The sequence below is a fragment of the Gymnoscopelus braueri genome, assembly GCF_963280865.1.
Source record: "Gymnoscopelus braueri genome assembly, chromosome: 5".
NCBI lineage: Eukaryota > Metazoa > Chordata > Actinopteri > Myctophiformes > Myctophidae > Gymnoscopelus > Gymnoscopelus braueri.
In genome coordinates, this window is record NC_137606.1 from 48,152,391 (window position 1) to 48,165,548 (window position 13,158).

Here is a 13,158-nt window from a genome sequence, read left to right on the forward strand (position 1 = left end):
TAGGCTACGAAAAGCCTTTCGGCCTTTCTAAATTAATTTGTTACGTGCGATTTCCCGAAGCTAGTTAGGCAGACACGTAACGCCGTGCTCTTTGAGAACCTACGACGGTGGTGTTTCCCGAAAAAAGTTAGATAGCACGTAACGCACAACCAGCTGCTACTAATGAGGGTAGAGCGTAGGTTTGGCCGGGTCCCAGCTGTGTAGGAGGCTCTTACGCAGCTGGCGTAGGCTACGCACAACCTGAAATTGCTTTAGGACAACCCGGCTCTTACGTGCCTGCTAAGGTACTGCGCAGCCTGTGTGGAGAGAGGCTCTTACGTGCAGTGTTTGGGAAACGGCACGTAGACCCTTCGTAAGGACCGCACGTAAGTCCCTATACGCAGCATATCTTTGGGAAACGCAGCCAATGAGTGTTCATATGGCTGTGTATGGAAGACATGCAATAATATCCTGCTGTATTGTAACCTTATCAATCACTAGAAAAACAATCCAACGTTCATCTAGAGTATTGCTGATGATTGTAGAGTGGGCAATTACACTGGAGCAAGCGTCAGATAAATTATAAGTTGTAGTTGTAACTACAACAAACTATTCACATCCAACACAAGGGTTTTTGCTAGGCAAAAATACACCCTTTGCCATGCACTTATTGCCATGCATATAGGCTCACATGTACACCTTTTGTCATTCATATGTATTGATGTTATAACATATGAAATGTTTTCATATTGGTCAAGGTGCGCTGTCACAATGTTTCCGCATTACATCTGCATGTTTTTATAGTGTGTGCGTGTCCGCACGTTTCGCGCACTTGGACGAAAATGCATGTGCACGTGACTGCGCATGCATGTACGCTCCCCCTCTTCTAAAAGTAGCACTACAACACTGAACACACCCACTCTCACATTGGATATGTTATCCAATTAATTATTGTTGTATTCTTATTATACTTTTAATGAATATTATGTTCTCAAATGTTGTGTTTATTTCACTAACATTGACCATGCTGTACTGCATTTTATGATTTGTATTGTGGTGTTTATTTCACTAACATTGACCATGCTGTACTGCATTTTATGATTTGTATTGTGGTGTTTTTTTCTGTCTGGACCCCAGGAAGAATAGTCTCCACTACGATGTAGACTAATAGAGATCCTTAATAAACAATAAACAATGTTCTGAAGCACAACTGGTCTGATGGTGCACATTAGAACTAGGGTTTACAACCTGTTTTCCTTGGAGCCCCCCCTTCTTACATACAGTTGTGGAAAGTAACTATAGTACATTTACTCAAGTACTATAGTACATTTTAGAGTGGTTTTACTTTTCTTTAATAATTTCATTTTAGATACTTTATACTTCTACTGCACTACATCTTAGTGGCAAATATTGTGCTTTTTTTCTCTACTACAATTATTTGACAGCTTTAATTACTATTTACTTAAATTATACTTCGGCTCTTAAAAAATCTACAAGCTCACAATGTGTTGCGATCTGACGTGTTGTGAGCTTGTAGATGTGCTATTTTTGAAAGATTTCTGCAAATTTTGAAAACTTTGAAACAAACTATGAGCACTTTTACTTTTGGTACTTAAGTATATTTTGGTGCCAATACGTTTGCACTTTTACTAACATTTTCAACACCAAACTTTAACTTATAACAGATTCTTTCCACATTGTGGTATTGATACTTTTACTTAAGTACAACATGTGAGTACCACTATTTACATCTGACACAAGCTGAGATTTCACCAACTTTTCTTTATGAAAAAAAATAGATGTTTGCGTCTCTGAGTTTAGTTTAAACAGATAGACAACTTAATCTATTACTAACAAGGTAATCACTAATCAGTAATCAAATACATACATTACACTTATAATATAAAATACACACACAGAACATGTTTTATCATTGAATTTCTGCGTCTACATCTTGGTGGCACCGCGACGCATGATGGACTTCTTAGTGTTTCTCTCAGGTTTCAAAAGCATTATATAACACTTTGGGCCAAACAGCGCCACCAAAAGACCAAAACTAGATGCTAAAATAGCAAATACCTCCACTACATCTGCATATTTGCCTGGAGAGCTGATATATGCTGGGATGAAGGCTATCCACACGGCACAGAAGATCAACATGCTGAAAGTGATTAACTTGGCTTCATTGAAGTTGTCTGGAAGATTCCTTGCCATGAATGCTAGGATGAAACTGAGGAGTGCCAGTAAACCAATATAGCCTAGTAACACAGCAAAACCAACTGTTGATCCCACATCACACTCATAGACTATCTTATCACTATTGTACTGTGTGTTTTTATGAGGAGTTGGTGAGGCAGATACCAGCCAGGCTGTACAAATTATTGCCTGGATGGAAGTAAGAGCCAGAACGGTTCCTCTCTGCTGCATAGAACCGAACCACTTCATAATGTCTGCACCCCCAGGCTTGGAGGATTTGAACACAGCCAACACCACCATGGTCTTTACAAGGATACATGAGACACACAGCACAAAGCTGATCCCAAATACTGCATGCCTCAGCTGACAAGTCCAGCGCATGGGACGGCCAATGAACAGAAGTGAACACATGAAACAAAGTTTCAGTGACAGCAAAAGTTGGAAACTGAGTTCTGAGTTGTTGGCGCGTACCATGGGAGTGTCTCGATGGTAGACGAAGATTCCCAGGACAATGGCACAGGTAAGTGTGCCTAGCAATGAGATGGTTGTTAAGGAGATACCCAGGGCCTCATGGTAGGAGAGGAACTCCATGCTCTTGGGGACACAGTGGTCACGCTGGGGACTGGACCAGAAGTCCTCTGGACAACTGGTGCACTCTGTAGAGTCTAACAAAGACGGAAAGGTTAAAGAACAGATAAGTAGTTGAAAAATGCACAATCTACATACAAACGCTCCGTTTCCATTGAAAACCATTGCTAAAAGTCTGCCACATAGGCAGAATCTAAGTCAGGTGTGATCGTACCCTCAGGCTTTTGGCCATTGCTAAAAGTCTGCCACATAGGCAGAATCTAAGTCAGGTGTGATCGTACCCTCAGGCTTTATTTTTTTTTTCTTTATTTATCCTCGGTGATGATACAAATGTGCCTAATATCGTGACGTGCTAATGTGCTCTTTTCTGTGCTATAACCAAATCAATCACCACCAACCACAACTCAATCAATGAATCAAAAGATTCAATCAATCAACCAACCAGTCTGATTGCTGATCTCTCCCTCAGAACAAGCAATGCAGTCAAAGCAGCAGACAGGTTCTCCTTTCCTTCTGGCCACACGGGTTCCAGGGGAACAGCTCTCACTGCACACTGACCGAGGAGGCTACAGAGGGAAGGAACAATGATAAGTTTCAAATTACATTCACATCATGAGCTCAACATTAGTTACTTTAGAAAGCCAAAGTTACCTTTTTGGATTCAAAGTTCCAGAAGATGTTGTCTTCATCGAGGATGAGTTCTTCATCTCCGGAGGCTGACTTCTTGATCACACCCACATTGTGAACATTCATGCTTCCATCAGGGAGCCACACCCAGTTCATGACATCATATATTGGTAAAGGATCACCATTCTCATCAAATGATACATCATCACCAAATGAAGTGGTGAAGTTGACCTTTTCCAGGTAATAGACAAGCTAGAAATTGTGATGAGGAAAATTATGAAGAACTTTAAGGGGAGGGGGGGGGGTCATGTGATCAGTGACGACAGCAAGAGCGGTCTGTGGCCCGCCGTAGTCAGCCTGTAGTCAGCCTGTAGTCTAACATGGTGATCTTACCTCAGAGCCTTTTCACCTAATTCAGTAATATTGTTTACAAGTATGTCTTGTGAAAACGAATATAATAGTAATATTATTATATATAGTTGCTTATAACTTTATGGCATATTATACCATAAAGTCATAAGCAACTATGATTTACTTGGAAAGCAAAGATATTTTGTCACCGTAATCTGAAGACTCACCTCTTCAGACACCACTTTACCTCTCAACACTTCGCTCTCCCTGTACTGTCCTGGCTACAGGGTTGCATTGCTCATGGGACGGCCTTGCACGCCGTGCAGGAACCTATTTGACCAGGAGCACGCGCACGCGCACGCATAGATTTAAAACAACTTTAATTCACATCTCAACAAAGTTTACAAAGGCTCCCGACTCACACCAGGCAAATTAACATAGGAATGAGCCTAGATGCATATCAATTATCCATTGTGTGACCTGTAGTGTAGGTGTTAAGCGACGTGCGTGTCACATCCTTAAAATAGAGTGCAACCACGTTCCAATTCAGCATTGCAACACTGCCTTATGCCGTTATTCAAACAGTTTAACAGTTCATTTTCTACCTGGCATCCTAGAATTTCAATGTATAGATTATTATTTATAGTATATTGTTTATATTCTATGTATGTGACCTTGCTTATTGTCAGTTGTTCTGGATAGGAGCATCTGCTAAGTGCTTAAATTGTAAGTGTGTGTGGGTGTGTGTGTGTGTTTCAAGATTTTCAAGTGAGCCCTGATCCCATAAGCATACATGGGCAACTGGCCCAGATGTGGCCCTGTCTACTATTAAAGTTGCCCACCCCTGCTCTATAGCAATGATTACTATCACAATATAGAGCTTAACTTTTTAACAAAACACATTTTGATTTAACCAAGTATCTAAGTTACTGCTACACTCACTGATAAACATTTACTGCCAGGAAATTAGTATTACTATACATCACTATAAGAACATTATTGTCTCCGCCAGGCCAAAAGGCATGGCGAGAGAGTATGTTTTGCACCCTGTCCGTCCGTCCGTCCGTCCGTCCGTGTGTCCGTCCGTCCGTGTGTCCTGTCCGTCCGTTAGCAGCTAATCTCCGGCACCGTTGGCCCGGTCGCTGCGAAACTGTGCACACACACTCCCTGGCTGCCAATTCAGAACCTCTGCCCCACATTTTTCACATGGGCCTGTTATAGCGCCACCAGGAGGCCGATTTGTGCAATTTTTAAAACAAATATTTCTCCTACAGATTTTATCCAAACGTCATGCAAATCGGTACACAGCATCGCTATAGTCATTTGATCAACAAGGATCTGTCCGATTTCCCATATTCCATCCTCAATGGCTAAGGTTGGCTTCCAAAGTTTGCAGGATTGGTCCGTTTTTAACAAAATGCCTCAAATCATGAACGCAGCTTGCGTTTTCCGTGAAATTTCACACGCACATTCCCACTAGGCCAAGGAAGAAATGCCACCCTTTTCACATTGCCCTGTTATAACGCCACCAGCAGGTCTAATTTAGCAAAACACATTTTTGGAACAAAATGCCTCAAATCATGAATGCAGTGTCCGATTGCCGTGAAAGGCCTAAGAATAAATGGCACCCTTTTCACATTGGCCTATTACAGCGCCACCAGGAGGCCACACTAACGTACCTGACCTGGCCTCCGAGGAGCACTTTATCTAGTTTTATTTCATTTTAGTTTAGATCATTGTCAACAGAATCCATACTACAATCATTATTCATAATGAATTAATTATGCATTTTTCGTCCTGTGTCCATTTTTCATGTGTTTTACCAATGTCATATTTACATATTCACAATTAGTTTAAATGTGAGTCCAACTAGAAACATTAACAGGTGAACATATACCTTGTCATTCATTCATACCTGCCATAGTTGTATTGTCTGCAAACTGGCACAGCTGTGCCCAATGAAAGGTCCTCTTCCTGGCACACATTGCAACATGTCATGGAGGGCATGGGCCAGAGCATACACAGCCTTGTACACATTATACTCTGGTCTGAGGTCAGACACATCCAACAGTGTTTCTGCTGTTCCTAGGTCCTCTTGTCCAGTACACACCCCTCCACCATTAGCCACCCACTCTGTAGGAAGGGGTGCAAACTTACACTGAAAGGTGTGCTCCCAAAACTGCCTCACCTGAAGAAACACAATTAAGACTTAAACATAAATAAACCAGTTTGATATCAAATGAACCAAAATACTTACTATGCTATTTTCATGGCTGTTGTCAGGCTCATTGTCAGGATGTATTTTTAACAAGAAGTCCTTGAGACCTGGTATCTCTCCACGACGGATGGCAATACCCAGGGTGCCTCTCAGGTACGGCATGAAGTTAGGAGTCTGGAGTACGGCCGATGATGTCCACGCCTCACTGGCCATCCATTGTAGACCTGTCACATTCTGCTTTACCACCTATTGTGTTTAGCAAAATATATTAGTATAGTTTGATGTGAAGTGATTATCTTTTTGCGTATTGTATACAGAAGCACTGAGATCCAAAGGGAAATAAGAACATGTGTAAATTAAGCACACAATTGGCTGAGCATTTAAATTGATTAAATTGCATTGCATTAAAAAAACGATTATTTAAACAAATGAAACCTATTGTTTTTTATTCTGAAAAAAATTGTACACTTCAATATAGCTAATATAAACTTCATATTCCTTATAATTATGAATGCATCATGAATAATAAACCAAACCTCCTCCAGGAGTTTAGCCAAACGGCTATCAAATACAAATGCAATGACCACACGAGCTGTGGATTTCCTCATCACAGAGACAATCCTCTGAAGTTCATCTGGGTCAGAGTCCATGGGCACAACCTCCACATACGCTAGACAGGCCAAACCAGACTGGGCCAGCTCAGACCTGAAGGATCTGGCAGCATTGTGTCCATAGTCGTTATCAATTAACAGCATTCCTACCCAGGTCCACCTGAACCACCTCATAATCTGGAGCATAGCTCGTACCTGGTTGGATATAATGGAGGGAAATGTGCTTAAGCTAGATTATTCACATAGTGAATCAGTGAATCTCCTACACAGATTCCACAATAGAAAAGGTCTAATCATTGTCTTGATGTTGTCAATAAAGACCTTCAGCACCAGCAGCAATACTAACAAGATATGCAATACTATAATAAATATAGAATAGAGGGAGGTATTTGTCAAGTGTGTGGAATATGTACTACTACAGTGATTCTCAAAGTGTCGTTGAGGGGGTTCTAGGTTGGTCCTCAGCAAATTCAGTTCGTAGCACCAAAATCAGTTTAACCACTTTATCCCTATATACATTGGCTATTTGAAAAGAGCCAAAATAAATAAAAGCTCACAACTATGTGAGCTTGTAGATTGTAGATCTTTTATTTAAAAAAAAGAATCTGTGAACATTTTGAAATACTGTGGAAACATAATGACAAAAGTATATGAGAACCACTGCATACTATATACCAACAGATCTATTGTCTATATGAATTCACCTGGAAGGCGTCACTTGGGATTGTTCTAAAGAAGGATGGGAACTGGTTATGGTCACTCAGACAGGCGCAGGTGGAAAAGTAACTGACCTACAAAAGGTAATATATCGTCGGTGTCCAGGACGAAGCAGCTGCCTCCATTTTCATCTTTTTCTTTTTTTTTCATAAATCAACGCTATTGAACACCCTTTACGTCTGTGTAAAAAATCTAAACATTTGAACCAATGAAAAGTATTAAAAAACGCCTCTGACAAAAACTCCCAACTCCATTGGATCCTCAAACTGTCCGTCAAAAACAAACAACTGCTCTCCAGTGCTGCCTTTTAACAGCATGAGTAGAGCGCGCTGCGCAGTGAGCCAGGAGGAGAAAAAACTAAAACTATGCAGTGTACCTGTTTATCAAACTTAGCACTGACGCTAATGTTATGAAAACAAGTAATTATATTTCTAAAATCTATGAAGTGTTTAATGAGGAGAGGCTGGAGAGCAATGTGACAAGAAGAAAGGAGTTCATAGCATTTCTGTCGCGCTAGTTCTACTACCTCTTTGCAGAAGTTATTGTAATATTTAAAGTCCTGTTTATTATTGTAGGCTTATATAATAAGTGTCATGAAGCATCAGGGCATTAATTCACACGTTGTTGTGATGCATTGTGAGCTTGGAGATCCATTGTTAGCTTTTGGGAATTTGTACCCTTTTGAAACCTCTCCCTCAGCAGCGAGTGGAGCTATTGTTGTTTGGACACCTAACTCCATTTCAGCTTGATTTCTGCTCGTCTGAAACTACTAACTCCACTTGCGCTGCGTAAAGTGTTGATTTACCCGCGATTTGGGTAAAGTGTTGATAATATAATGACACGTGCAAGTATCTGACAATATATAAAGTCACTATACCAACTTTGATGAGGCAGTATTGATTTGTTTAAAAAATATAAGGTTTTCTTAATTTCCTGAAAAACGTATATTTTGTTTTTTCGTCTCCTGAACAATGAGCGTTTTGGAGTTAGCAGGTTGGGGCTGGACAGCAGAGATATTAAATAATTGACAACTGTCAGCTGCAAACAGAGAATAAGAACATATGAGCATGTGAGAATATAACAGTAATCCCTGTGCTATAATCAGCCCCCCCCCCCTCTCTCTCTCTCTCTCTCTCTCTGCTCCAACCTTCTGAAAAGCTGCTTCACGCTCCATTCAAAATATGCTCTGTTCACATGCTCGGGCTGAAAGTCATATAAAGCACCAAAGTCTGACGTAAATTACGCATCCTACCTGGGTCACATTTCCCCCCCCCCCATTCTGAATTCCCATAGACCTGTTTAATATTGCGTCAAATAAGAACTGTGTTCCAAAAATAAACAAATGATCCCGGCGGTTTGACTCATATGGATTAAAAAGCATCAACTGACAGTGGGAAAATGCTAATGTTACTGCCGACGATTTAGTTATTATTTAGTCACAAGCTCTTGTTAATACTTTTCATTGGTTCAATATTTAAACCCACAGAAACACACCTATACATTTTTACATTTTTCAAAAATACCAAAAATAGCAGATCTACAGATGTACAAGATCACAACATGTCATGTAGTGTCAGGTTGTAAGCTTGTATCGGCTAATTTTGGTTCTTTTGTGAGACACTGTAGTATGACAGAGTAGGGCATTTATGTACAAAAAAGGTCTCTGCTTGACAGCAACGTTGTTATATGTTATATGTCTTTCAAGCTGTAAAAAAGACAAAATACATTATTTATCATATTTTAGATTAGTAAATAACGAAGTAACCAAAATTAGGCATAACATATGTCATGGTAAAAGGGGGTTCAAATATGAAACTTACCTGGGGCACTCTGTATAAACCTAACATTCTAGCAATAGCAATAGAACTTGTTGAGGAATATGCACCCACAATTCCTAGCACTGGAGGGGAGCCAACACATCTCTCATCCAATTGAAACGGCTCCTCTCTCCCAGTGACCAATGACAATGTTGCACGGAATGTAACGCCAAGTGTCACACAGTTATCATAGAGACTATATCCTAGAGTCACATTGGGTAGTAGGCTGATGTTTCTGTTGATCTCATTAATGGCAAAGGCCATGGTCTGTGCAGACCTAAAGCCATCAATGTCAAATCTAACACACAAAACTCCACTGTAACTTTGAATATTAATATTATGGTAGAAAGCTACAACATCAACTAATCCTAATAAAGCATGTTACCTATTGTCTTGCTTGATACTCACGCATAGCATGTGGGCTCCTGTTGCTTGGACGTGAAAGACAACTCAGGTTGGACAGAGCGGAGGTGGACATAAAACAGGCCACCCAGAATAAAGTCTCCAGCCATGTACATTCTGTTCAGATTAAACTGTTCCTGTAACTCACAAGAAGAGGAAGGTGAGGAAGACAAAGCACAGAATGAAGAGAACAATGTCAAGATCAAGTACATGTATGAAAGCAGGTGTGTGTCTACAGAAGACCTCATGACTGTCCTCCTCCCCTCTTTCTAAATCCATTGTCCAGTTGCTGCATGTTATACACAGTGCCGTGTCATCCCCTGTGTCACCTTATGCCACTACGTAATCTTTCACTCCAGAGGCAGTAGAGGCAGGGCTTAACATACACTAGCAATATTTTCATACAAAACATGTTGTGTCTGCCCTATAATGTGTGAATCAAACTATCTTACCAGGGCTACATTGGCAACGCACACGCACACACACACACACACACACACACACACACACACACACACACACACACACACACACACACACACACACACACACACAAACACACACACACACACACACACACACACACACACACACACACACACACACACACACACACACACACACACACACATGCTTTTTTCCCCCACATGAGGCCTTGATGTTTGTATTTTTTCCCCATGATTATTTTAGGACACAGTGGTAGGCTACAATGTTTCGACCTTAAGTGTGCATGTTAACACACTTAAGCCCTGCAGCTCATTTTTGTACCGAATTTTGTTAGTTAAAAAAAAAAAAAAAAAAAAAAATCGCAAGCTGCGTTCATGATTTGAGGCATTTTGTTCAAAACGGACCAATCCTGCAAACTTTGGAAGCCAGCCTTAGCCAATCAAGATGGAATATGGAAAATCGGACAGATCCATGTTGATCACTTGACTAAAGAGATACTTTGCACTGATTTGCGTGATGTTTGGATAAAATCTGTAGGAGTAATATAAAAAAATGGGTTTTGGACAAATAACAGGCCCACGCTATAACAGGCCCATGTAAAAACATTGGGGCAGAGGTTCTGAATTGGCATCCAGGGAGTGTGTGTGCACAGTTTCGCAGCAACCGGGCCAACGGTGCCGGAGATTAGCTGCTCACAGACACACAGACGGACACACGGACACAGGGACGGACAGGGGGTAACATACTCTTGCCATTCCTTTCAGCCTGGCGGAGAAAATAAACTCAAATAAGACTACAATGCCATTAGCCATGTACAGTAGTCTTTCAATACATAGTTGCGTTTCCATCAACCTGTTTTTTGCGCATTTTGGATTTTATGCATAAATCCCTGAATGGAAACACTTTTTAAATAATTGTAATATTTCTCAAAAAACAGTTTTGCGCCTGAGGGGGGTGGATTTTGGGGCTTTATCAAAACAATGAAATGGGGAATGAAAACACTTGCCGGGGGCACGGTGGTGCAGTCGGTAACGCTGTCGCCTGACAACTAGAAGGTCCTGGGTTCGATTCCCGCCGGGGACGCTGGGGGCGCTGGGGGTGTGTTCTCTCCTCCGCGTCATCAGTGCCCATACCCTAGGTGGGGTTGGCGAAAGGGCCTCTCTGTGTGGAGTTTGCATGTTCTCCCCATGTCTCCTAGGGTAGGTACCCTCACAAAAACATGCAGTAATCCTGGTCACTATACTGCCTCCCCCTGGTCAGCCAGGGCGCCTGATGGAGGAGAAGGGAACTGGTTGGAATAACGTGTTCCTTCCACGCGCTACGTCTAACCAGGGAACTTCCCCCCTGTCAGGTGATAAGACGCGGCCTGCTTGCTCCTCATGCATTGAAGGAGGCATGATCAGCTTGGGCTCTCCCTAGGGAGAGTAGCGCCCAGGATTACATAGGCAATTGGCACTGGGTGAAAAAATATCGGTTACAAAATCGTGGGAAAAAAAGAAAACACTTGCCGAATACGTTTTGAAGTAGACAGCACTGAACTTGCATGACTTTCGCACAGTTTATAGCTTAATATGTTGTATTATAATTAGCCTAGTAGGCCATTATAACTAAGTAGGCCTGTCGTTATCCTGTTATACATTTGGCAATGGTGCGCATGCGTGGCTGTGGCTTAGCATGCGTGTGTCTGTGTCGTACATCCGGGTCCTACGCTGTCGAGTTAATACCGTGCCTGTGTCTCTGCGTGTCTGCAACGGAGAAGCCGCACAGCCACAGGGTTGCCAGGTTGGGAGCAGCCAAGCAGCCACAGGGTTGCCAGGTTTCGCGCGACTAACAAGCAATGCACACACACAATTCATTTGCTTCTTGCACTTTGCTTTCGCTTTCATTTCTTCTCCCTTGCACACAGTCAGTCGCGATAATGTCCGTGTACTCCATTAATCTCAAAGCTAGACCACACTAGGTCTCCAGGGACCCCCAAGGGGTCCGCCATGTTTCGCGGGACCCCCAAGGGGTCCGCCATGTTTCGCAGGAGTTCGAAGGGGTCCGCGATGTTTCGCGGGGGTCTGGTCCGCGGACCCCCAGGGGGTCCACAATTTTATTTAATTTAATTTTTTATATATATAATTTTTATTCCACGATTTTGTAACCCCAACATAAGCGAGCCCTCACTAGAGCCCCGTGCGTGGCTAGGGGCAGGGCGCCCGTGCCTCTAGTTATTCATAAGTAGAAGCCGCGTCGTGACATCCGAACGCATGTAGCCCACATTTCAACTGTAGGCCTACCAAAGAATACATTCAGATGATACAATTAGCCTAACGAATGATGTAATTTCGTGGACATGTTCTATAAAGTACACTTTAATATAATCACATACTCACCTTCATGGATGAGTTTGTGTGCGCAACTTGCGGCTCCAATAATATAGTCTCGCACTTATTCTGTGATGCTTTTTGTCCTCACATGTAGAAGCTAATAACTGTATCAATTTTTTAAACTTGGTTGAAACTTTGATCCAAATAAAGTCCATAATTTTGGGTTCATTTTCAGTCAAGGAGACAAGGACCACATGTGCACAAGCCAAAGTGCTGCGGCTAACCCACATTATGGTAATAACTTGGGTGCTCAGGTTGGCAAAATATAATTCGGGGAATGACACGTTACTTAAAGGGACTACAACATGAATTTGAACTTTTCCTTCTTTTTTGTGTGTTTTTGGTCTCCTCTACCTCTCTTTTATCCCCAAAAATACCCCAGTTTGTACACTCAGGCTTTCACAGCATATCTGGGGTTTTATGTAAATTGGTCTCAAAACAGGCCAAACTGATTTGCCCCCGCACGTGAAGTCACCGATACAATCCCTCCCGTTTTTCAGTTCCAAATATATATAATATATATATATATATATATATATATATATATATATATATATATTTCTTTTTACTTTTTCCACACAGAACCAGGAGATAACATGCATACAAACTGGCTCAATAGCGCCAAGTGCCAAATCAGGACAATGTGGTATTGCAGGTTAAATGCTTTATAAGCATATATAGTAGATAATAATATTTTCGGACAAATAGTATGTGTCTCACCTGACCGGCATATGTTTATGTATAGAGTAGCCTACACTTCATCATGACTCACCTAAGAATGACTTTTAATGTGCTCAATGTGCTGCTCCAATAATTAACGTCTTGCTCTTATT

General features: G+C 41.6%; 1 protein-coding gene across 1 annotated transcript; it reads right to left on the bottom strand.

The window, feature by feature from the left end:
- Positions 1–1,926: 1,926 nt before the first annotated feature.
- Positions 1,927–12,337, bottom strand: LOC308085954 (extracellular calcium-sensing receptor-like; the record flags this gene model as incomplete). The annotated part of the gene is made up of 11 exons (XM_080429269.1): positions 1,927–2,840; positions 3,206–3,329; positions 3,415–3,642; positions 5,657–5,929; positions 5,999–6,205; positions 6,496–6,765; positions 7,275–7,361; positions 9,108–9,402; positions 9,513–9,643; positions 11,678–11,698; positions 12,332–12,337. The coding sequence occupies 11 exons, from the start codon at positions 12,335–12,337 to the stop codon at positions 1,927–1,929; spliced, it is 2,556 nt and encodes an 851-aa protein (XP_080285395.1).
- Positions 12,338–13,158: the final 821 nt, after the last annotated feature.